The 25,716-nt window shown below is 40.5% G+C and overlaps 1 protein-coding gene across 7 annotated transcripts in view; it reads left to right on the top strand.

Moving 5' to 3' along the window:
• The window catches only part of rap1gapa (RAP1 GTPase activating protein a), a 35,245-nt gene that overhangs the window by 7,018 nt on the left and 2,511 nt on the right, over window positions 1-25,716 (top strand). For 3 of the 7 annotated variants that reach the window (XM_026332929.1, XM_026332931.1, XM_026332930.1), the window contains exons 2-22: window positions 1,132-1,167; window positions 10,668-10,752; window positions 15,175-15,210; window positions 16,185-16,232; window positions 16,691-16,729; window positions 16,845-17,036; window positions 17,814-17,917; window positions 18,373-18,451; window positions 18,554-18,607; window positions 18,968-19,051; window positions 20,043-20,143; window positions 20,301-20,430; window positions 21,191-21,346; window positions 21,429-21,500; window positions 21,629-21,715; window positions 21,808-21,948; window positions 22,635-22,766; window positions 24,058-24,135; window positions 25,038-25,147; window positions 25,289-25,405; window positions 25,544-25,679. In XM_026332929.1, the coding sequence (XP_026188714.1) occupies window positions 1,132-1,167; window positions 10,668-10,752; window positions 15,175-15,210; window positions 16,185-16,232; window positions 16,691-16,729; window positions 16,845-17,036; window positions 17,814-17,917; window positions 18,373-18,451; window positions 18,554-18,607; window positions 18,968-19,051; window positions 20,043-20,143; window positions 20,301-20,430; window positions 21,191-21,346; window positions 21,429-21,500; window positions 21,629-21,715; window positions 21,808-21,948; window positions 22,635-22,766; window positions 24,058-24,135; window positions 25,038-25,147; window positions 25,289-25,405; window positions 25,544-25,679 (2,017 nt within the window). Of the gene's footprint in view, window positions 1-1,131; window positions 1,168-10,667; window positions 10,753-13,031; window positions 13,542-15,174; window positions 15,211-16,184; window positions 16,233-16,690; window positions 16,730-16,844; window positions 17,037-17,813; window positions 17,918-18,372; window positions 18,452-18,553; window positions 18,608-18,967; window positions 19,052-20,042; window positions 20,144-20,300; window positions 20,431-21,190; window positions 21,347-21,428; window positions 21,501-21,628; window positions 21,716-21,807; window positions 21,949-22,634; window positions 22,767-24,057; window positions 24,136-25,037; window positions 25,148-25,288; window positions 25,406-25,543; window positions 25,680-25,716 lie in introns of those variants that run through there. The other 4 variants (XM_026332932.1, XM_026332933.1, XM_026332935.1 and 1 more) reach the window with 4 other exon arrangements.

Here is a 25,716-nt window from a genome sequence, read left to right as displayed (position 1 = left end):
CAACTATTGGATCAGTTGTGTTTAGCATTAAATTAGTACATGAACTCTAATAGTGAACATGGTAAATGTGTTAACATTGGCATTGGGTGCGTGATTTAGTCCTGATTTTATCTGTATTTCTGATACCACATGAGTCAGTTTTCTTTCCGGAATTGGAAGGATGAATACTCTCATACAGATGAGGTCAGCAGAAAAAGAGGAAAAATAAGTTCAAATCAGCCTATATAGCTTGGGGGGCTGTTTGTATTATGCAGTTCCTTTCTTCTGTCAGGTGCTGAATCATCTTGAGAATTTCAGAGAGGTCAGTAAATGGCACCAGAGTCAGCTGCATGAGGCCTGAGAGACATACTAAGCATTCCCTTACCCCACTGTCACCACCACCAGCTATCACAGCAGCCATGAGTCACTGACTGGACACGAGTTATCAGCATCAAATATCCTTATTGTTTAAAGTATACTGAGGTGAAGTGCTGCTATGTGTTTGTGATATTTCATATTAACTCTCATAGTCTGTCAAGATCCTGTCCTGTGGCCTTAAATATCATAATGAATGGATTTCTGGTTGGTGAGCAGAAAGCCCTCCAGACAGACCCCACACTGGTATTTCTTCTGTACACATAGTGCCATCTATTGGCAGAAACAAGCATCTGCATCCTCATCTGAGGACCTCCCAGTGCTGCATCCTCTGGTTATTGTTTCTGGTGCTCAATCTGTGAATTCAGAGTGACTTGAGGACAGATGATACTTTATTCTTAACTGTCACTGAGTAATGTGCCACACAGTGGAGAATCAAACCAGGACAAGATTAATTTTGTCTCAGAAAGCAACAGGCTAGTAATCATCCTTTCATCCTGGGAAATGCTACTTCAACAGATGGTAGGAGTAATTCCAGGGCAACCCAGCCAACTGTGTGACCCACCTCCAGCTCAACTTTTTGCAAGTGGGATCAATGATCCACCTTCCTCTGTACTTTCCACACAGAATAAACAAGGGCATGAAAACGATTAGTGAGCGCAGGGTTCAGTCAAATTTTGTTTTATGTCATTCACAGCGTTATAAAATGAATGTTAAGTTGAACCTGGTTCATTAGTATGGATTAAAACAGCTCTATGTCATGTGTTTTTGTTTCAGAGTGGACAAGACATTCGCCAAGACCAGAAACATATGGTGAGTTTTTCTTTTAATTTTATTTTTAGCAATAAGTCAGGTAAATTATAATGGGACGGGACTTTCAGACAATAAAAAATGATATCATCTAAGGTCAAAACAAACAGTGAATTACAGTACAATTCACATAGCTTATAGCTATCTACAGTGGTTTTCATGTCAGTGGCCCTGTTGGTTTAAAGTAATCAGTCCACAAGCAGTGTGTAAGTTAGATGAATGTGCCAGTGAAAGGTAGAGCAGATGGACAGCAGTGGGGAAACAGATACCCAGTCCGTCCTGCCATCTCTGCAGTGCTGGCAAGGTTGAAGTACTGCTGTGTGTGACGCTTAGAGACAGGCAGCGAGCTGAGCACACACACCTCCTGCCACTGCAGATAGACCTCTCCAGCTCTGAAAGCTTTGAGTGTGGCGGCAAGGCTATTTGCCCCTCATTCCCCCTCTGTCTGTCTGCAGCAGGTCAAACAGGGCATCACTCCTTCCCTCTGGAGTATAGACACAGGAGGATCTCTCTCTTACCAGATAGGCCTGCATTACTCAGCAGTGGCTGGGCTTGTTTGCAGAGACTGCAGTTTGGGTGTTGGGCTGCTACTGCAACAGACTGCACCGCATGGTAAAGAAGAAGATGACAAAATAAAGATGAAGAGGAGAATCTAAAAAAGGGATATGAAGCAGCACAGGAGATAAAAAAAACAGCGGGCATGATGAAGAGGAAGACAGATAAAGGTTGTGGATGTAGATGAGGTGACGTGAAGAAAACAGCAAAGTGTGATTTTTGACTTTAGAATACAGCAACACTTGGTCTTTTCAGTCTAAGCTGCGTGATTAATATGAAGGATCCTTTCCAGAGTTTTAAAAGAACTTGAATTATATTGCATGGTCATCAGTTTTCACACCCAACAGGACAGATCAGGGTCTAACAACAAAACCTGTGAGGCAAGGATGAAGAAATGGCAAGAGATATTTAGCAAACAGCTGCTGTTAGAGAGGCTTCTTCGCTCTACAAACCCTAAGGTGGACAGTTGGATAAAAAAATTAGGCTAAACCTATACTGATTTTGAGAGCCAAAGTCTACAGCTTCCTGCAGCAGAGGTAATTAAAAATTAAAACTGTCTGCTAAAATCTCCAACAACAAAACCGAAACAGAAAAGGCCTGCAAAATGCCGTGCTCACCTTTCCGAATTGGAAGGCCACGGAAATTTTGGTGAGTTTCTTTATAACCTTCCTTTAGACAGTTAAATAATAAATGCATGACTCCACAACTCAACGGTACATAAAAATCAAATCTACTTACATTTAGCATGCTTTCCTCTAAATTATTAAGGATTATTATTTCATTATGGCTCTCTTGCAGTGATAATAGAGGCAATAAGTTCTCAGAACTCAGAATTGTATATGTGCTGAAAAAGCGATGGCGCCTAATCTGAGTCATATATTGGTTAATGTCAGGGATTGTTCAGTTTTGATCCATAAACTGCTGTAGTTGGTTAATCGTTCATCTGGTCATTGTCTGTCATACACAACAAACAGATGATTCTTAGACCCTGTGTCAGCTCTCGCCAGGGGAGTCTTGTAATTGGATGTAATCCGGTTTTGCCAAGCTCCCCTGATGGGACAAATGGGAGTGGAGGGCTAGTGTGGATCATGGTTATACTGGGATGATACCCACAAGCAAACATACATCCAGACACAGTGTGCACTCTGCTTCTCTGTTCCGGGAGTAGGATGGATAACTGTGGCAGGCTACCTGTTGTATAACATCCTGCTCAATTTTTTAAAACAACCTGGTCACTGATCCCTCTTATATCCATGCTTAAGCTCATTTGGCCTTCATGCATGACAGGCCTGCAGTTTTATACCACTGGGAAGGATGAATTGAGTCTGAACATTAGGAACCAAGAATCAATTTGGATTTCAGTCAGTCTGTGTTTTGAAATGCAGCTAAATGGAAAAAAGATCCCTTTCTATAACCCATTACACATCCACTACTGGTAAATATTCATAAATAAAACAATAATATTATCTAGTAAACCAAAGAATCTGGCAACATCTAAGTCTCAGAAGACTTTCTCATGTGGTTTTTAGTTAAGAGGAAAGTATGAAGACTTGGTTTAAAATTAGGGTAAGTCTGAAGTGAAATCTGAAATGAATGGAAGTGAGTGAGAAGTCCCCATCAGGAAAGAGTGATCAGTGTTGCATGATGGGGTCTGAATTACAGAAGGGTATTATTATTATTACTGCTGAATGTCTTTTCCCTTTAATCACAATACTGTGACATGTTTCTTTATTTTATTTTCATGATGCTGTTTAAACAGAAGGACATTTTTCATCCTTTGTGTCCTGCATTTACCCATAAACACTTAAAAGGTGTCACTGGAAACCCTCCTCTATTTGTGTTCACTGATTTCCCACGAGATGTCACTCTGCATCATCCTCTGTCTGCTTCATGTGCACATGCGCTCACCGCTGCACTGTGAAGCCAGGCCTGGTGTCACTCTGCTTGTGCATGCTCATCTGTGTACGTCAAGCTGAGTTGTCTGGAAGAACGGACATAGTAGGAGAACCAACTGTCAAGCCCGATCAGGCTAAAGTGTCTCTCTGAGAGTCTCCTGCTGTCTGAATATAAATAGCACCAAAGTGACAAGCTCGCCCCTGGTTTTATCCATCTCAGTAATCCAAATCCTTACATGCCAGCCACCATCCAGCAGTGGCACAAGATGCCAAAAAACATAGATTTCAGATGACGGCAGGATGTCAAAGGTGAAAATAGTACCAAGCAACTTTGACAGGACATTTCCCTTTTACTAAATCTGATTCTTCTGCAGCAAAAACATTCTGCAGTCTTTTTTAGAGTTCACTTCTTTGCCTGCAGACATCTTTGCAGCAGCAGTGCCTTCTGGTTTGGCAGACAGGGCTTCAGGATTTAAAGAGGCAGCTGAGGTCTTTATTCCTTGTGTTTGTGTTTATAACCCACATGGAATCTGTTTTTTTGACACTTGGCATGCAAGAGGGTGGTGTGGTAAAGAGGCAAATGTTGAGTCTGGGATGTTGCGCTTGGGACTTTCTAATCTCTGCAAAACAGCAAATAGAAAGTCACTTCTTGGGTGATGTTTTTTTTGCCTAGTTTTGTTGGCTGTTCTCATATTGTTTGATAACAGGGGTGTACACATAGATCAAACAGTATGAAGTTTATACTAGTACCTGTATTTCAAGCAAACAATGCTTCGGTGGCAGGACAGTGGCATTTGGAGAGAAAACCAAGCTGTATCTGTAGGTAAAGCGACCATGCCTTACTGAAAAACACCTGCTGTACCTGGCTTTTTAAAGCATTTGGATTATGACCAGCTGTCAGGGGATGTGGGAAACCAGCAAAGAGGCTTTAAGAGTCTAGATAAGAACTACTGAAAAAGATTTCCATATCAGTTTATATCAAATGACTTTCAGAGCTGATGTTCCCTGGGGAACAGGCAGGCTTTCTGACTTATTTGACTTTTGACTAATATTTACTTACATCTGATTGTGGCAGCAGCAAATTTTTAATTTGAGGACAAAAGGTGCTGATGATCTTGTAGTTTCCAAAACAGAGTAGAGAAGGTCCTGGAGAAAAACTTAAGATACTTAAATATAACTATGCTAAAGATCATATAGAATGTTTCATACTACATGTAGCTAACATCCCACAGAAATAAACCTTTCCATCTTGGAGGATTGCCTATTATAGGGCTCAACCTGCACATACTCATCAGACTGGGGAGTAATATAAGCACTGTTCTGAGAAATGGCTTTACACCAGAGACAATCATACTCCTATTTGTTTAAAGGCTTCAGCTCAGTTTCAAGGGGGCTGGGGTGCATAGCCCAGAGAACAGAGCAATTCCAGGGTCTATTTATGTGGTAATTCGTAGCGTATGTGTTTCTGATATCTTTGGCTGTTGGAGAACAGGTGGCAGGCAAGGTGGCAGGTGCTGCCAATTCATGATGAATTTGGAAAAATCAAACAGGGAGCTGATGTTTGAGCTCTTCAGTGTCATCACTGTAATATAATGACCAAGGGGAAACAAGATCACTGAACAGCACAGCTGAATGTGTTGGTGTCTGACCTCTGCAGTAAACATTCACACACATTATGAAGTGTGTAAAGCATAAACAACTTGCTTTTGGAAATGGTTGACAATGCTTAAAACTGAACTGAGGTAATATCTGTTGTTAACTAGGCTGATACTAACACGGAAGTGAGTGACACGGAAGTGTTGTATTACTCAGGAACAATGGGAGATAGCAATATTGACCAATCCTTTTTTAAAGCCACATTAGTGTGGTCATGTTGAAGGTCAGTTTATTACTTGCATTTTTGTGCAGCCCATGAATCTTTTTGACTTCAGTGATTCCTTTCGTCACTATTGACGTTTTAGTGAAACTATTAAATGGATCGCTTATTGCTAAAATTTAGATACTGAAGAGTCTCCAAGGATGCATCTTGTGTGTTTTAATGAACCATCCTGACTAATATTTGGATGGATTGACATTCATTTTGGTACACATGATTTAATAACCTTGGTCATCCTTTTACTTTTCATATCCATCCATCAGGACAAAATATAGAGTACATTTGTTTAGTGCTTTTTATTCATGATCAAATTAACATTTAACATTTCACAGTGTGTTTAGTGCTATTAACGAAATGTTAGCATGCTAACACAACACTGCACTGTACAGTCTCACAGACCCAGTTTTTAATAATCTACATGTAGCATATTTGTGCAATTAGAAAAACTACAGTTAGAATGAGTGGTTATATTATATCAACACATCAGACTTTTTTTTTAAACAAAATTGAAAGATCCAGGGCTGGTGTAACTAGCACTAGCTGTGTACTGTGTGTCTCAGCTGGGCTGTAAGCAGAAGTCAATCTGCTGTGAGAAAAAGAGGTCATAGTCGATATTATCAACATGCTCACCTGTTGTATTTGTTATAAGGCCCCCGCTAATGTAGCCCCATTACCCAGTTCAAAACAAGGCATTTTAAGAAATGCTGCTTGATTATCAAACCAGTCACAATCACAGCCACAGTGGGGTTCAGATGTACTACTGAGAGATCATAGTGGGGATGTAAAGTTTCTTCAAAAGTTAGGAAGCCGTCATGCTCCTAGTTTGCCTTGCAAACAAACTATGGGCTTGATTAAACAGTCAATTTGTTTAAGAGTGATTGGAGGCGTGTTTTAGCAAATCTGAAAACAGCAGGAGAACCTCCAGACCTCCTACATTCAACAGTGACTGCTATCTCTAAAAATTGTATTACTTTGACAAGTAATGCCAACAGAAACATTTTTCATAAAAAAAAAAAAATGCAGTCTATGCAGTCTCAGTAGGAAGAAGTGACAGAGGAAATCTTAAGAATAGATTTGCCCCCCACTGTTACTGTGTTTGTAAGGAAATGCTGTTAAAGTAAGAACGGTAAATGGTGCGAACAGTCGGTATCTCATGAATTCACTGCTCCCGCCTTGAATGCAACCACTGCTAATTAAGCCTAAACCTGTGAGAGACACTTGATGGTTATGCATAAATAACCATTCATTCATATTTCAGACCTCTGACATGTTGCTGGGGTGTAATGTGTGAGCCCTAAACCACAGGCTTCCACACACATCATGCACATGACATTTTTAGCTGCTTTCTGGGCTCATGTTACTCAGCAGAACAAAAGAAGCTGAGAGATTACGTTTGTATTTATATAAAATAAATATATTAATAAAAGCTGAAGAACAATGAATAGCAGTTGCTGATTTTTGATTTGCTTTTCTAAAATCCTTTTGAAATTATACAGTAAGTCTAAGTCTAACTTCAGCCATTATTTGAGCTTGTGTCTCAAAGGATATAGTAATACTGTATAACTCATCTGGGCTGAGGAGTATTTGCTAAAAAGCTGAAAGTGACAGAGACAGAGAGAGAGATTTTGGTACACAGGCAGTTCTCAGAGGATATCGTGTTGGGGCAGGAGAGGGGAGCGACCACAGGACATTTCACCGGGCTAATGGGATGGGAATCTCTGGCAGCAGGGCTCATTGGAAGGGATTTACTCTGGGATTCTGCAGAGGACACTGGGGCAGGGATGATACTATGAATTTAAAACCAGCTATCTTCTTCCACTCAAGATTAAAATAAGGCTCTCTGCGGCTTTGGGTTGTTTTCTTCTTTTGCTATTATTTATTATTTTGTTAGCACATGAGAATATTGAGCGCAGACTGTCAGTCTAAGTGTGATTCTCTAATTTAACACTAACCAACTGCAATGTCCTTTGGTATAAAATGCCACCTCATCGGGTTTTGAGGAAATCTAATGAAAATCTGCCTGCTCTTATGTGATAATGTGTTTTTATCTATGAGTACCACACTTCCTTATTCTGAGTTTTAAATACATATATATGTATTTGCAGTCTATGCACAAGGATTTAAACAGCTGCTGTCTCTACAAATTGTTATTCGGTGATACAATATTGCTTTCATGTGTCTTCTTTTAAGCTTGAAAGCTAAGAGTGTTTTTTAAAAATTTTTTGTTTATTATAATATACTACTTTAGAAGTACGAATCTGCTGAGAAGCTGTCAGAGGAAAGGAAGGATGAGTTGATTCTGCATCGTTTAGCTGGGATTTAGCAGGCACTGTTGGTGGCATTAGTTACAAGTCTGCAGGGAGCTGTGGATGGTAGCTTAGTGGAGGAAATGCACATGTTCACCGGGGATTGAATGGGACTCATTACAGTAATTAAAAACCTTTCCACACATGCTTTCTCATCCTGCACAATGAGCATTGAAACTACATTACCTGTCCACCTTTGGGAGCTTAAAGTAGGACATAATCACCTTGTTTAAGTCATATCATAATGAACATGAATGTGCATGTGGGAGTTTTTTTTTCACGTGTGGCTGATGTGGTTGCCACAGCAACAGCCCTATTTGGCTTGTTCTGGCACTATGGGGATCCCTGCTTTCCTTTCTCTTTCTACGCAGCAGACTTCAGTCGTCCGCTATAAGGATGATGGGGGAAGGGTCTCCTGCTTTGAAGGGGATAAGGATAGTGATGATGGTGTTGGTGTTTGGAGGCGGGTGCATGGTTTAGAGTTTGGGTTTCAGACAAGTACCAGATAGTATGTGTATGTATGTGTGAGTTTGAGAACAGACAAAGAGGATAAAGGGGGTGGAGAAGGAGGAAGTGACTACTAAAGAGCACATATGCATGTGAGATACTTAGGGGGAGGAGAGAGAGAGTGAGGGAGGAGAATCAGTGGTGGAGTGGATGCTCACCGAGAGTGTGTGACAGTCTAAGGAGATGAGCGTGAAGGCAGCGGGTGAACAGCTGATGGGGAACAGCCAGTGAGCTGAGTGGAGCTGGTGAGAGAGAGAGAGAGAGTGAGAGAGATAAAGTAAACTGAGACAGGAACACAGAGAGACAGAGATAGAGGAGATAGCTGTGAAAGAGAGCGAGTGAGAGAGGGAGTGAGACTCTCAACTAGAGGAGAAGTGTAGATAGTGAGTCATCTGCCTGAGTGCTGGTCACTGTCCGGACTTCCCAGAGCGCCCAGCGAATAGCTGCCACTGTTTGAGTAAGTTTTGCTTGTCCGCTGTACACAGTACAACGGGTCGTCCAGGTGACATGCTCTGACTTCTTCACTGATTTCTATGGTGCATCGTTTGCTGGGGTGTGTTATGTAATTTGTTGTGGTGTTGGGATGAAGCTGTGGCTTAGTGCTGCAAGCTGATCTGGAGGAGGGCTTATGTGGTAAAGCTACACAGAGCAGGCAGGTGTGTGTGAAAAGCAGTAGGTAATGTGTTTTGCACCACATGCTTGTGATAAGGCTGTTTGTAATGGGCTGCACATTTCCTCTGTCACCTTTGCTGTGATTTGTGGTTTTATCGCTACTTGTTCTTTGGCTTAGTGGGATATAGATCACCAATTTATGCACCGCTATAATTATTTAGGATATCGTACTAAAAAAGTACTACCTCTAATTTGTAATGCAATACAATAGCTTTAAACCAGCCATTTATAATAGCATTTCCTTTCACATAAATAAACATGTGTATGTGTCTGTGTGTGTCTTGCATCCATCTATTGTGCATTAGTTCTAATTAAGAGTTCAGGGCAGCTGATGCTCAATCTTATCCCGTTGTCCCATGGGAGACCAACCACTTGAGCCCCTTGTCTACTGAGCCTGCTCAGAATAAGCTCATATTCAGAATTGTTCCAGTTTCTTCTGGCTGAATCATGACTTTCCTTGACTGAAGAACCACTTGTCATATAACAGCAGACAGGGAGTGTTGTGTGTCAATGACTCACACTCTCTTTTTTTCACCTATATTTGATTCACTGAGTACCCTCAGTGAATGTGAAAACAGATTTTCACCTCGGTCACTGTTCCTCTGGAGCAGCTGTTTATCTTATCTTCATTCTCAGGGTCAGAACACAGGAACTGATATAACTAAACACCGTGTCAGTGTGGACACCCCCAATATAATCTTGAAAAATATCTTCTTTTTGAGCTGATAAGTTGTACTTATCGCAACCCTGAGTAATTGAATGCATTTAATAATATGTCTCTGCATGCGCAACATGGTGCTTTGTTGCTGCTGGAGTACGCTGGATCTTGTAGATACAGAGGTATAATAAATATTTTATTAGAGTCGCTGTAGGCTTCTTTGACAGCACATCACAGACAGCAATATACATTTTTCATATTGCCTTATTGCTGCTTCATGACCACTTCAGATCCAGTTTCCTACTGATGGATCACATTGTGATTTGGAAATAGCCTGAATTACTCAAACAAAATCTTCTGTGCAAACTGGTCAGTTGTTGATGTCAATAAGGTACCATATTCAGCATGGACATCGATCAGTGATCCTGTGGTAATGAAGTTTTCCTGGTAGAAATATTGAACTTAGAGCAAAGGATGTGTGACAGCGGTATTGCTCAGTTTTGCATTAGCAATGCATTACTCTACTGGGTTAGACAAGATAGATGCTCTATTTGAATAAATGTGAAACTATGAATATTGTGTCTCTAGGTCCCTGAAGTGTTTGTGAATGGCTGCATTTTCAGCAAAGCAAATGAAAACCATGCATAGTGGAATATGAATTGGAGAATATGAATTAGTTGTTTTTTTTGCGTAAACAGCAAAGAAATAGTACATTTAGTCATTACAAGTGTCAGACAGTATGTATATACAGTGAGTTAATTCCTGGTCAGACATTAGAAAGACTTTAGACTTAAATACATTGTGAGGTGAAGAAAGCATATAGACCAGGTTAACGTCTCTGTTGCTAGAGCACTGTAACACATCATTAAGTTAATGAAAAAAAAAGATAATTACAAGGAAAACTCGAAAATGTAACATTGCTGAATGAGACCAGCCACATTTCCTGAGGCATTACCTTTTACTGTCCTCTTGCTTCATCTCAAACAGAATGACCTTTTCTGACTGAATGTTGTCTTGTCTCTGTTTGATTGTAGGAAACAAGATGCGAGTGACCCCCGGATTCCTGCAACACTAGAGCCCCAGCTGTTCCAGCCATACACCACCTCAGCATTCAATAAGGTAGGAGGAGATTGGGTTCGCACTTTGACCCCTGACCTTAATTCTGTGGTCTTTGTTAGCTGTCCCTTCTCATCATGTTTCTAGACCTGCTTCTGGCCGGGTGCACTCACTTGGGGTTCTGTCTGTATTTATTCTCTCATGACTGTATTAGACCCAGAGTTTGCTGTGTTATTGTGATTTTTTATTTCTGTCTTCTTTTGTTTAACTTTAGTAGTTAGCACACAGAGAGCTCCATGTCTGTTTCCTTGTCTTTGCCGGATTCAATTAATACAGATCTATTTTTAGCAGGAAACTGTCAGTTTGATGCCGACAGTTTCTCAATACAAGCCAAACAAGTCTGACTTAATCAAAGCAAAGAGAATACAGCCTATCTGAGCAGTTGTCATTTTCAAATCAAAAGACAAACTTCTACGGCCTCACCATCATCTGGGATGTGTCACAAAATTGGAAAGTCACTGATGTTTAATAATCAGTTGTGTGGGTATCAATTATTATCCAACTGTGTTGATGCCATCCTTAATAAGCTGGTTGACTTCAGTGTCTATTGTAGATAAGTCACCATTTTGCAGCTTTTTAATAAAGGCAAATAGGAATCTGCTAATTTCAGCTTTTCCAAACTGTTTTATTTTAGCTTGAAATAAATTTTCTGCCACACTTTGTTAGTTTCTTTGCAAGAAAATCTCGTTCACTTTGTGTCCATTCACTAAAAAGGATTTTTCAAGGTTTTCAGCATTTCTGAATCAGCTTAGATTGATTTGACTGTCGTTGTTCCTTTTAGCGAGGAAAGACTAGCTGTGATTGTAAACAGACAAATAAAGGACAAAAAATGAAAATGATTATGGGACATATCATTTCAGGAAATCTATGTTGACTGTCATTGTGCCTATCCTTTCCATCTTTCTGTTTGGATTTTCATGACTATCTATGTCACGTCCTGGCGTTATGACTGACTGACAACTGATGTGAAAAACCTGCCAGGCATATTCTGGGAACTAAGAAAACAGAACAGAGCCAGGCTCTTTGGTGTTTAAAGAGGATACAATCTCACTCATGTCGCATGGGTTTTCTAAGGTCTTTCACACTTTGGATTGGGTTTACACTTCTCCCAATCTGACTTGATGTGAGGAGAGCAGAAGGAGTGAAAAGAGAAAGGGATTAAAGGAGAATTTGGAGACTGGGTTGCTTAACAGTCATTCCTGATCCTCTTCAACACATACAATCTGTAGATGCCCAGACTTACTAGTTGCATTTAGTCAGACAGGAGGAGAGGATTTTTAAAACTTCAGTGTGTCTCCAGATTTGCATAAAATGCAATTCAAAAACAGCTGGAAAGGGCAGCATTTCACTTATTCTTCACGTCATAATATTTACCCCATCTTCTACCTCAGGAATACCAGATGAGTATATTGAGGGACAGCTTTATAATGTAAGGCACTGTAGCATAATAAGAGCTTAGTAGGGCAAGAGTCATATTCATATTGATTTAATCAGAGCCCTGGGAAAACCAGTTCAATCTGCAATTAACTCTGCCTCATCTTATGGTCACAATGTAATTCAAATTACACTATTGTATCGGTGAATTCATGAATTTCTCTGAGAAGCAACACAAGCACAAAAAACAATCATTTTCAGACCTCACTGCAACAACAAAGACATTCTCCCCCCCCCCCAGACACACACACACACACACACACACACACACACAATGTTGCCTCATTACGGTGGCACCATGAACTTCAACAGAGCCCTCCATGAATTTGGGTTGCAAGTGAAAACAACTCTATATTAGCTGGATGAAAATGCAAAACTAAGAACTAAACCTACTGCACATCAAAGAGAGAACAAAATAAACCAGTGGACCCATCTGTTTTTCTTATGGAACTGGTCAAAGTTTAAATGAGCTCTCTGAGAATACACAGAGTGGCAGCTGACAAGGCTGCAGGAGACAGGAGGTCTTGCACATTTAATTTGCCTCTTGCCATGATGACAATCTTATTACCTCTCTTAACGAAAGGTCTCAGCTCTAACACCTGCTCTGCATAATAGCCTTTGGAGTCTCTCTCTTCATCCACCCAGTTCATTTCTGCAAAAATGTTGTTTCCATTGCCGTTTGCATAAAGACCATTTGAGTCTATCTCCATATTTTCTGCTTCACTTTTCTTCACAACTCAATATCACATAAGTTTGGATGTTATTTAGTCATCTTATATTTAGGACTGCCCACACAGCTCCTCTGTAAACAGAAGACTGTTGAGACTAGAGGAGTTGGACTTCTGGCTACCTATCAGCCTAAGGCTGGAGTGAGTTAGTGATAAGACAGAAGCCAATGACAAGTCATTCGGATTTCCTCTGGCAGTACTCACACAAGAGAGTCACAAAGAAGGATCAGCAAATAACAAGGCACCTCTGCCTGCAGGATTACTTCTCTAAACTTCAAGCAAGAACAGCTGTCTCTGCATGCAACCTGAGAAATACCTGCTGGTATCGTATAAGTTTAGAGCGCACATGGATGTTGCCTCCAACTTTGTCTGATCCGACACTTTGTCAGTCATGATTGCAGTTAGCAGGGATGTTGCTTTACCTTGGATGTCACAAAGTGGGACACAGTTAGTGTCTACCATTTGACGGTCATAGCAGTCAGAGAGAGAGTTTAATCCAGACCTGTTGAAATCAAGCAAGTCGAAAGAGGTTTTGAAGCCACAGGAACTAAGTTAAAAATGGCTAGAAGTCTGGAAAACTACTTCCATGCACCGATGGTTACGAAGACACTCTGGAAGAAACCCAGCCGTGTAAGTAGCTTTACTTTAGAAACACGCTGGATGGAAATCATCATGAAAATGTCAAATAGAAATTTGTCAGCATTTTTATCAGAGGCTTGGAAAAGAAGTTAGGCATGCAGAACCTGACAGGTGATATTTGTGTATTGAACAGATGAGCTTAAGAATTATGGTGTAGTTCTAACTTCAAATGTTTCCTTGATTGTGAAATTTAAAACAAAAACAAACAAAAAAATATAACATTAGAAGATGTGGTCAGACATGACTTTGTTTGTGGGGCATAGAGACAGTTTTACAGCTAATGCAGCTGTTATTTAACACACGCACTACACTACAGCTTCTCTTATTCTAATCTCTGGTTAATGTCATTGAAGCTTTGTTGAAGCTGAGCTTATTTACTTTCAGGGTTTGTGGCACACTGTTGTTTGCACATGGTGGAGGACTTTACTCATACTGACATTGAAAGCTAAGGCACAATTGCTCTGTACACAGACTGTGTCAGGCTTTACTGGCTGGACCTTTTTGCCTTCACCTCCTCTGCACTGACGTCTTCAGCATTTTCTGCAGTAGTTAAGAGTCGCTGCAGTCAACAGATGCATACAGGTTTTGCATGTGAAAATTTAAGGGACGTGCCCCAGCAGCTGCGGTTGGGCTCTAAATCATTAGGGCAGCAGTGACAGGTCAGCCTGTCACACATGACTCTGTAACTGTGTGACAAACTACAAGGGAGAGGTAAGACATCATATGCTACACTCAGGTTAAATGTCAATTAAAATAAATATAGTTCTGAATTTGGCAGCGTAAATTTCGCAAACAGCTTTACCACCTTAATATCTACTGTGCAGCGTGAGTACTAGGACAGCACTTATCTTTAATGAAGACAATGACAGAAGTGATTTAAGCAATTAACCATGATTTTCTATGTTGGGTCCTGGTGACCCTGGCTCCACTTTTGCAGCTAAAAAAAAAGCTGTTAACAATATTATCAAATAGCTGATAAACACTACAGAAAAAGTCACATTACATTGTCACTTCAGTTTTGGGGGTCCAAAAGATACCAGCTGTAAAATCGTACTTAAAATACAATGCATATTCATTTCCTTTATGTCTGTGATTAGAGCTGACTTTTTACACAGACTGCCTGCACAATTTCAAACAAGTCTGCTTGCATTCCTGTTTTTGAAGTTTGCTCATAAAGAGTCTAACAAAGAGTTGACTCCAAACATGTGTAGACAACATGTTGTGCTTTTCTTTGAATAGGAATGACTTTTTGTCAAACAAAAGGACGCTGTTTGTGCATAGTGTATATAAACACAGTGTTTATTTGATCTAATAATGCTTTAGGGTCATCATATGTGCAAGTCCAGATTGTGGCAAAGACATGGGTTGCTTCACTACTCCTCTATGTATTAGCTTCAGTGATGCCTGTTCATGTATGGATCAGTGGAGTCCGTGGGACCTTAAACAATGAAAATGTAAAGCCAGTGTCAACAAAACACAAGGGCTGAAAATGTTTTTCAGGCAGTGGATGGAGTGTAGATCAGAGTTGAACCATAGTAATCAGATTCACCCAGATTCTGCATATATTAACCTATGCACCAACAAATGAACTCAAAACAATGTCATCTCACTCTCCTCTCCACAGACCACAGATTTATTTGAAATGATTGAAAAGATGCAGGTAAGATGATGCATTGATCTTTGTATTTGTCTCACTCGTTTAAACTAAACTCACTAAGTGACTAACTAGTCTGTGTGTCTCTTCCTAATTGTGCAGCAATTTGGCCCTCTCCTCTCCTGGCTCTCTACAATACTGTTCACAAGAAAGATATTGAATGTGGTGGTTTCAGAGGAGAGATGTCAGAGCATTATGGCTGTAACAACGTAACATTTTGGCTCTAACAGTGGCTGACAGCACTGTAGGCTTATTATCTGGACTTCAGAGAAAAAAAACACTTTCTCCTGGTTTCTGAAGGCTTTGGAAGTTTGTTTTAATCATGGCGCCACACATACAGTAACAGGCTAAGAGTTTCAAAACTCCAAATAATGTTTTTGTGTAGATGTATTAGCAACCGGTACATCAGTGATGGTGTATACGTTCCCCATTGTTTTCAAAAATGTTAAATGGTTCCCACTTAGCATTGCATATTGGTATTTGGTGGTTTTTCTAAAGTCAGATAATATAATTGTATGATGTATCATCTTCCTGATGCCCAGTGCCATCACCTGAATACTACTGCATTGCTCTGCACCTCAGTGTAGCAGCATCACTTAGCATCTTTTTAATCCCCTGGGTCTTATTACCACACGTCTTCTGTGTGCTAACAGGCTTTTTCAGCTAGTCCCAAATAGCTGCTTTTTAGTATCCTTTATTCATCTCTCCATACGCTCTGTGCATATGTAATGCATCTCTGTCCATCTGTCACTCTCTGACTTCGCTTTACTGCCTTCTGCACAACTCTTTGGAAAACTGTGTTGTTATGTAATGAGGTTGGCCGTTCTTCCCCGCTTTGTTTTGTTGTAGTTGTTCAATTTCAAATACAGTTATTACACTGCTTTATGAGCTATGTGTGCAACGGCAGCTGCTGTGTGACTGAGCATGACTCCTCTGTATCTTCCTCTCTGGTTTTGCTATCTCACCCTCTTCTCTCTTAGGGCAACAGGATGGATGAGCAGAGATGCACCTTTCCTCCCCCGCTCAAGGTATCCAGTTCTCCATGTATTAAAAATGGCCACTATATGATTTACATCATGTGGCCACTGTCTTGTGACTGCTCCACTATTCTTTGTTCTATCAGATTGGTTGATTACTTCAGTATTATTGTTATTATTAATGCAGTGACATGTTTACCATACACGATTTAATTAGTTATGCTCTGCAGCCTGAAATACTGCAATCTTAGTAACAAAGCATTTAACAGGCTAGAATGATAATGTTAGTAATCCATGCATGATTTAAGTATATCTGTGTTCTGAATAAGGGCAATGCTTTGATCAAGTCATGCACTGATAACTAATTTCACTGTAGCTCCTAAAATGATGTTCATTGCATAACAGTTATGCAACTACACCGAAATAGTGTTCTTTAGATTATAGAGTTGATCGGTGTGGTTATTTTTATTCTTTGACAAGGAAACTAAGCTGTTTTCTCTCCTTTTTAGACTGAGGAGGACTATATACCATATCCAAGTGTCCATGAGGTGGGATCATATATGTAACCTAGTTTTTAACTTATTTTCTGCTGCACCTCTGAAATGATTAAATTGGATTTTGGTTCTGTATGCCAGCTCTTTTATAATTTGTATATTTTGGCAGGTGCTGGAAAGAAAAAGCCCCTTACCTCTCATCCTACTGCCACAGTTTGGGGGTTACTGGATTGAGGGGACCAACCATGAGCTGAGGGACACGGTGGACACAGAGCAGCTTCAGCCTCCATCCCCCAACACCCGCACCAAGCTGGAATGTAACACAACAGCCATGCTCTACAGGAAACACTTCTTCAGCAAGGTTAGAAACTATGTTCACCACTTTTACCATCATGTCATTTTTTTCTTATAAAAACACAAATTTTAAGATAAAGACATGACAGACAAACAGTATTAAGCAGGAAAAATGGGATGGGATTGGGTGGTGCTGCCACAAATCCAAAATATTTCTTACGCATAATAGTTTTTTTTATTACTTTTGTAGTAGTTTTACTTGTATTTCCATCCCATGTTAGCGTAGCTTGGGTATTTGTCTCTGCTTTTAATTTGATGTCTAAGGTTCCTAGTTTTTCCCCAATTAAATATAATGATAGGAACATCAAATAACCATATTTAGTTACTATTAAAGTCAGATCAGGCATATTCTAATGCTGCTTTCAAAGTGATATTACTGGAGTCATACTCTTGAATGCTCTCATAGAAGCCTCCCTCTTCCTGAAATGAATTTCATTGCCTTCATAGAATATTTCACAATCAGTTTCACTCTCTGCTCATTACAGTAATGAAATGAATCAGCATTAAGCAAATCCCAGTGCAGTAAACTATTAACTGTGACCAGCCTCACTGTTTGGCATCTTATAAACTGATGCCAGTGAACATGCATTAGGCTCTGCCACCTGTTCTTCCACAGTATGAACAAATTTGATCTGCCTGTGTTAGAAGAGCAGCAGAAAATAAAATGCTACTCAGATTGGGTAGACATGGGTAATCACTGGAGCACACACACATGTCAAGCGCATGTGTGTATCTGTTTATGACAGGTAGTACTAATGACCGTATCCTTGCACTGTGCCCTCAGGAGCATTTTAACTACTATTCAGTGGACGGTGCCCTTGGACATCTGGTGTTCTCTGTAAAGTACGATGTGATTGGTGACCAGGAACATCTCCGGCTAATGCTCAGGTAGCACTCATTATGAATAAATGTTGCAGTATTGTCACTTCATTTACAAAGAAAATCAAATCTGAATTGTACAACAGTAGCAATGGGTGTGTAGGCTTATACAAAATGTTACTTCTTTCATGTTCAACAGGAAACAGATGCAGAATAATCCACTTTTTTGATCGTGATATGCCCAGCATTGACTGGATAAACATATCCTCCCGGCGGGTGTTATCATAAGAGTCATAAAGCTAGGGAGAGCGTCAACAGCAGTGTCATTTCCACAGCAGAGTAACAGATGGACTATTTAGGCCAGTGAGTGGGAGGGGATGAAAGGGGGAAGGCAAAGAGACGTGAGAATAGGGAAGTTTGATGATGGTGCACAGTGAATTGTCTTTCATCTGATAGGTTCTCAGAAATGTTGCATCACATCATTTAGGCGACACTGATTTATTACTCTTTTATGACTTGACCAGGACCAAACTGAAAACCTACCATGATGTTATCCCCATTTCGTGTCTGACAGAGTTTCCCAATGTGATCCAAATGGCAAAGGTGTGTTGAGATGTTTTTTATTATGCAGGGATTTGTCTGTTGTGTCTCTCTGTGTCTAAGCACATTCTTATTGTTTGTTTCCCCTCTTGTTTTTGATCCAAGCTTGTCTGTGAAGAGGTCAACGTGGACCGCTTTTATCCTGCCCTATATCCAAAAGTAAGAGCTGGACTGGTTTGTATATTTGCAGCTGCTGTGTGTGCCCTTTTCACTCCCACACATGTGATGGTTTAAAGGACAGGATCACAATCTTTCAGATATTGTCATTAAACAGTCAGGAAACACTATCTGGGAAAGCAAAAAGAGGGAATTATATGCTAAAATCAACATGCTGAATCAACTTAGACTGTGAATACATTTTCACACAGATTGAAGTGTGTGGACTTTGTCTGTGCTACTTTTTGAAATATGTCAGCAAGGGCTCTCTTAATGTTAAGTAAAATATGTTGTAGTGTTCATATAGGCCCTTGACTTAAAAAAAACACACACATATCCATTATTATCTATGTTTATTTACAGGCTTCAAGACTTATTGTCACCTTTGATGAACATGTGATAAGCAACAATTTCAAGTTTGGTGTAATCTATCAAAAGTTTGGACAGGTGAGTTAAAAAGCCTGGCCATGAACTAAATAATAAGGTGCATTTTTAGGGCGGTTAGAGATGGTTCTGTAGAGGTGCATGCATCATTTATATTCATTGTGTTCAATTCAGGAACACTGGGCACTATTCACTGTAATTTCTGATTTCCTCAAGTGACTATGCTCAGTCCTCCTCAGTGTTAATTATGGCTTTCAGTTCAGCCGGCCACTGTGGCCTGTCTTCACCATTCCCTGTCATTTCTGAGGCAATCACAGCCTTCTTGTTTACTATGTGCAGAAGAGCTATTCAATACTTTCCTGAGGGTATTTGTACCTTTCAGTGGAGACCTCACCATGTAGAGATCTGCACAGATCTGCCCTTGAACTAAAATGTAAATGAGGGCAATCTCACAAAAGCTGCGATTGCCCTCTGTTCATCCCCAGGAAGGATGAAAGAGGAGAAATGCATGATGGTTAAGTAGGCATCTTGCATACAGGAGAGAAAAACAGAAATGCTTAATAAGCAAAGGAAGCTTTTCCCCAGGCATTATTTCAGTTGAAGCAGGATTTTGTGCCGTCATTAGATAATCAGTTCTCTGCTCATTAATGCCCAAGCCTTCCTAAAACCTATCCCTAACCTTTGCATTAGGCCGACTACTATAATTGACTCAAGCAACATAATTGACTGAAGTCCCTGCTGCATATGCATATGTGTTTGAATAAGCGTGCCAAACGTACAGCAGCGTCCAACTTTACAGTCCTGCTCCCAATTATTGTTGCAGTAAAAACAAGCCTTATATTAAACTTTCTTTGTGTCTTTGCTGGCAATATATTATGTAAATCACATATCATTTTCACTGTGCTTCTTAGACAACTGCTTTGTTATAACACAGGGGACACTATTATTGGACACTATAGTGTACAGCACACAAACCATCCTCAGAATTTTTACTTGTGGGTGCTCAATTCATTCTCCTCCAAGCCTTAGGATTTTTTTTTTTTTTTGTATTCAGACTTCAGAGGAAGAGCTTTTTGGCAACAATGAAGAGAGCCCTGCCTTTATAGAATTCCTGCAGTTTCTAGGAGAGAAAATTGAGCTGCACAACTTTAAAGGGTAAGGACCTGACCATGTCATTGTGTACTATACACTGTACCATACCCTTTACTGTACGATGCCAACTGCAGTCTACCTTATATCATACCAACTATAGGAATGTTGTTGCAATGATGGTGGAGAATAGCCTGTTAGTCGTGGTTCTGTGTGCTTGCAGGTTCCGCGGAGGGTTAGATGTGACTCACGGGCAGACTGGCTCTGAATCTGTCTACTGCAACTATCGTAACAAAGAGGTCATGTTCCATGTGTCCACAAAGCTGCCTTACACAGAGGGGGACACCCAGCAGGTGCTGTAATATAATACCAGAGTAACACACCTTTTATGATTCATAGCAAGCAGTCAGACAGGTTCCTTATGGCTATTGATGTACCATATTTTGCATTTACCTCTTGTAGTGCCAAACAACTGCAGCACATTTGCAAAAAGAAAAAATCACTAGTGGAAAACATGAAACACTATGAAAGTATACGTCAGTGTGTGCATGTGTGCGCATTAAGTCCTCCCTAACAGTGATTTAAAGCTGAGATTCCGCATTGCTCAGGCAGCCTCCTGGTCTCTGCATCTCAGCATCATGTTCCGCCACATATTCACACAAACACTGATTAATTATCACAAGCTCACACACCATTTGCTGTCGTAGTTTAAACAAACACAGTCTTCACAAGAGGAGCCAGCCAGTCAGTGATTGCTCCGGCTGCCATCATATGAAACAGCACTCCCTGGTGGTATTTCCCAAGTTGACATGGTTTCTTCTGCAAGCCAAGGAGAGGGAGGAATGAAGAGTTAACACGCCTTTGTAATTATCTCTAGTGTCTACAGTCTGTATACAGTCCAAATTTTAGCGCTTAATTTATAAGATGTATTAAAGCAGTTTAAAGACTTTTCTGAATTAAATAGGGTCTCTCTTACTGTAATATTCATACACAAAATCCAATGCTTGGCATAAACATTCTCTCACCCCACCATTACTGTCGTGAGAGAAGTATAGTTTCCATTTATTTGTCCAAAAATGAAATGCTTAGTTTGGTGTTGTTGTTATATTGCAGTTGCAGAGAAAGAGGCACATAGGGAATGATATTGTGGCCATTGTGTTCCAAGAGGAAAACACTCCCTTTGTGCCAGACATGATCGCCTCCAACTTTCTCCACGCCTACATTGTGGTCCAAGTGGTCAACCCCTGCTCTGACAATGTTCTCTACAAGGTGACCTACTTTACCCTCTTCCTCACCTTCACTATGCTTTCTCTGTTAAATAATTATTAAACTTCTTCTATTTACTCTTAAGGTGTCAGTGACAGCACGGGACGATGTACCTTTCTTTGGCCCGACCCTTCCAAACCCTGCTGTTTTTAAGAAAGTAAGAGAAAAGAACAACTGGTTGAACGTGAATTACTGCAACCTCAGCCATTGCACTTTCACCTCTTTCCCCTGATAGTTTTTTCATTTCCAACACGAAGCTTTCTCTCCGTGCTCCTCTTTTTCCAGGGCCCTGAATTCCACGAATTTCTTTTCACTAAGCTCATCAATGCAGAGTATGCCTGCTATAAAGCTGATAAATTTGCCAAATTAGAGGTGAGTTGTTAAAAGCATTTCTGTCATTTAGCAGTTCTGATCAGAGCTGCACAAAATAATGTCTTCTTTGTGTATCTGTGTGTGTGTTTAAGGAACGAACTCGGTCAGCTCTGATAGAGACCCTGCATGAGGAGCTCCATGTGAACAGCCAGGCCATGATGGGTATTGGAGGAGAGGATGACAGACTGGAAAATGGGAGTGGAGGAGGAGGGGGCTTCTTTGAGTCCTTCAAGGTAACTCTCAGCAGAGGCTGAAACTGAAAGACAAGAGCGTGAGAATCTAAAATGTGTTGTTGTGATTGTTCTTGTCTTTGTGTAAGATGCGGGCTGTAAGGGCTTTATCTGTCTCCCTCTGCGGAGAATCTGAATGAGGAGAAGCTCTGCTGCTCTGTTCAGATCACGCCACCGTTGGCTTCCCAGCTGTTCTTCCTCATGTGTCCTGGCTGTGTTGTGCTGCTGTACCCTGTGCGTGCTCTGGTGTTCAGTCACTTCTTTCTATGATGCTGCCTTGCTGTCATGCATAATATGGATTTCTTTCACTATTATATGCCTTCACCTCTGCACACTGTTACATGCCTACAAAGATGTGCACTGGGATTCTCCCTGCTTTAAAGTCATTGTGGTCAGCCATCTTTGAGCCACTTAGCCCTTCTACTTCCTTCCTCTTCTCTTACCGCCTATCTAAACGTATTGACTCATCTGAACCAGCCTCCAGGCACCAACACTTAGCAGTGTTATCTGTTGCTTCCTTGTCTGTCAGGATTAGCATCAGGCCAATTCTCTCTGCCTGTAGTGGTCAGTGTTCAGGGCCCGACAGCCCCCAGGTTCCACTCAGCCCGTGACAGCATACAGTGATGCTGAGGGGTCACAGGGGTCAGTGCCATCTGAATGTATCTCCTCCTCCTCATCTCTCTCTGTAGCGGGTGATCCGCAGCAGGAGCCAGTCTATGGATGCCATGGGTATTGCTTTCAGGAGGCCTCACACAGTTTCCACTAGCCAGAGCGGAAACTTTAACCACAGCCCCGCAGACAGCCCCAAATTCCCAAGGATAGTAAGTACAGACCCACGCCACCTGGTGCTGAGTGAGGCGAACCTTGCTTCCTCTGCCTTCCAAAGCAGGTCTACTAGCGTTCATCGCCCCTCTTCCCTCACTTTCCTGCTGCACTAACTTCTCACAGAGAAGGTCTGCACACTCAGTCAAGTGGAGAATTTACGCCTGGGTCTTAAACTTGGCTCTCACACTGCAACGTTTGACATAGTCTACCACCACAGGTTGGAGTAACTGTACACTCAATGACATGTGGGACACAAATTTCTCCCCTGGGTTAAAGTGGCTTCATATACTTACACTTCTTACTGGTGTTCTTGTATAAATCCACCATGCATTTGCTCATTTTAATTTTAATGAAGGAGGCTTGTGTCTTGTTTGTGTGTGTGTGTGTGTATGCATGTCAGCTAAAGCTTTGTGGTGATCACACAATGTCTTTGACTGTATTTATGACCTAATGAATATTTCTTCAATCAAGTGAAAGCCTTGTATCCTAGTTGCATTTTAGACTTTTTTTTTTTATTGTGATTTCTTCTCAAATCTTCTCAAAAACCTTTTTAATCAAAATTGTCATCCTTTAGTTAAAGGTAAACATGAAACTCACCTAAATCTGTAGATACAAGGCTTTTACTTACCATTTGCTATGCATTTGGTGGTATGTATGAAATGTGCTGTATATTTTGGCTGTAATAAGGTACTTTCATGGAAATTTTTATATGTTTATGAAAACCAACATTTTATTTTCATGAAATGGGACCTTTTTGTCTTATATGCAGTATGCAGACACCTTACTGCATTACTGTTGATATGTCTCAAGATTACATTTAAGTTGGCCTTCAGAAATTAACTAGCCTCAAATCATTGTTAAGCATGTTACAATATTGAATATAACTGAACCTTTATTTATGCCCCCAAAGCTAATCTAAAACATGCTGTATGTCTTCCTCTGCTGTTTTTATCTCTTCTTCATCCTCTCTCTCTCACAGGCTCATGGCTCACATTACTGGCTCATCATTTGTCTCTCCCATTCAGCTGCTGTGTTGCCCCTGTGGAGCCAAAATGTCTTACCTTGTATTTTCCAGTTAACATTTGTATTTTGTTTGAACAACATGACTTGCTACATGGAAATTCATATATATTTGTATATATCTCATGTTTTCTCTCCTGACCCCCATCCCCCTGCCCTCCTCTCTTCCTTTTGTCATCATCACGCTCTTTCTTACTTTGTCCATCTCTCTCTCTCTCTCTGTCTCTCTCTCTCTCTTTTTTCTGCCTGTCTTCCTGTGTGGCTCAGTCATTGCTTGTCCCAGGCAAAAGTCCCAGTAAATATGGACGTCGAGGCAGTGCCATAGGAATAGGAACAGTAGAAGAGGTTCATGTCTAATTCTAACTTCTCTCTCACTACTCACTTCTCCTCTTTGCTCATTTTTTTGTCTGCATTGCTCTACTGCATCATGCGACTGCCAAAGTCTTTTCTCTACATATTTTAATATCCTAATGTGTATTTAACTTAGTATTGTGTAAGACAAAAGCAGATATATGTATATATGTGTATATATACATATTTTTCTCCACATTATTTGATTTTTACTCATGCTATATATAAAAACTATCCAGATTATTAAGAGATAAATGTCTCTGCAAAAGAGTCAATAGTAATACTGACATTAGCTGGTTCTCTTCTGCATATTATTGTAGATTTTCTTGTTTTCTCACTGTCCTGTCTTATACCTGCAGTATATATTATCCTTCCATAGTCTTTTCTGTTTTAATTCCAGTATGCTTAAATTTCTGTGTGATTAAAAATGATGAATATGAATGATTTAATCACTGTCTTATGGAAAATCTATGGGAAAAAAAGAGTCCCCTTCTTGCTCTTTGAAGCCACATTGATAAAAGGCTTTGTCAAGTTCTTATCTTGAGAGCTTAAAAAGGGAGATTGAACAAAGCACTCAGTGACAAAGCATATTTTTTGGTAGAACCTGGAGTGTTTAAATCCATCTTTCATCTCCCACCTCAGTGTGCTCTGCTCTGGCACCGGGGCTTGACGTTAAGCCGCCAAAAGGCATAATTTAAGTGCCAAGTTCATATTTCTTATTCATCATACCTGCAGCAAGCAGTCACTCTTCAACCTGAAAAATTCGTTTTTTTGAAAAGCATTTTTTCATATGAATACAACAAAAACACAAATAATATAGGCTAGATTACTACTCAAAGATATTCAAGGTATTAGAAGTATTTTGACCCTAACTGCCTTTCCTCTCTGTCTGGCAGTCTTTGATCATTCCGGGGAAAAGCCCTACCAGGAAAAAGTCTGGTCCTTTCAGCTCCAGGCGAAGCAGTGCCATCGGTATTGAAAACATTCAAGAAGTCCAGGAGAAGAGGTATGTTTCATGTTTGGCCTCATTATCTTGCTATCTTTATTTATTCCGTACCCATACACCAAGTATATTTTTTATCTGTATCTTTTGTATGTACAGCTTTTATAAAGCTTACAATATATACATTTATGCCTCATGTTGCAGTAGAGAGAGCTCAAATACCCAGAAGACACCTGACAGTGGTCATGTCTCTCAAGACCCCAAATCTGACAACTCATCCAATCAGAGCTCACCAGAGGTTCTCACAACCACCAAGAACAGGTGTGTATGATAGACACGTTAGAGCCATATCACATGGATATACAGATCCACACTTTGCGCTGCACATTGAATGACTGTCTTAGACATGAGCAAAAATCAGGTTTGGCTATGTTGGAGAGTGGTTAATCCAGGGTGTAGTTCTTTTCTCGTTGGCAGGGCTCCATCTATCCCCGAGGGTCATGACCTCTCCCGTTCCTCCTCCAATGCTAGCAGCTTTGCCAGTGTGGTGGAGGAGAATGAGACAGAGGCCACAGAGGACTATGACACGGGCATGGTGAGCAGTCTGTTCAGTATGTGTCACCGTTAGACAA

This window comes from Mastacembelus armatus, chromosome 7, assembly GCF_900324485.2.
Source record: "Mastacembelus armatus chromosome 7, fMasArm1.2, whole genome shotgun sequence".
Lineage (NCBI taxonomy): Eukaryota > Metazoa > Chordata > Actinopteri > Synbranchiformes > Mastacembelidae > Mastacembelus > Mastacembelus armatus.
The sequence above is the reverse complement of the archived record's forward strand: the minus strand, read 5'-3'. Positions and strand labels throughout refer to the sequence as shown.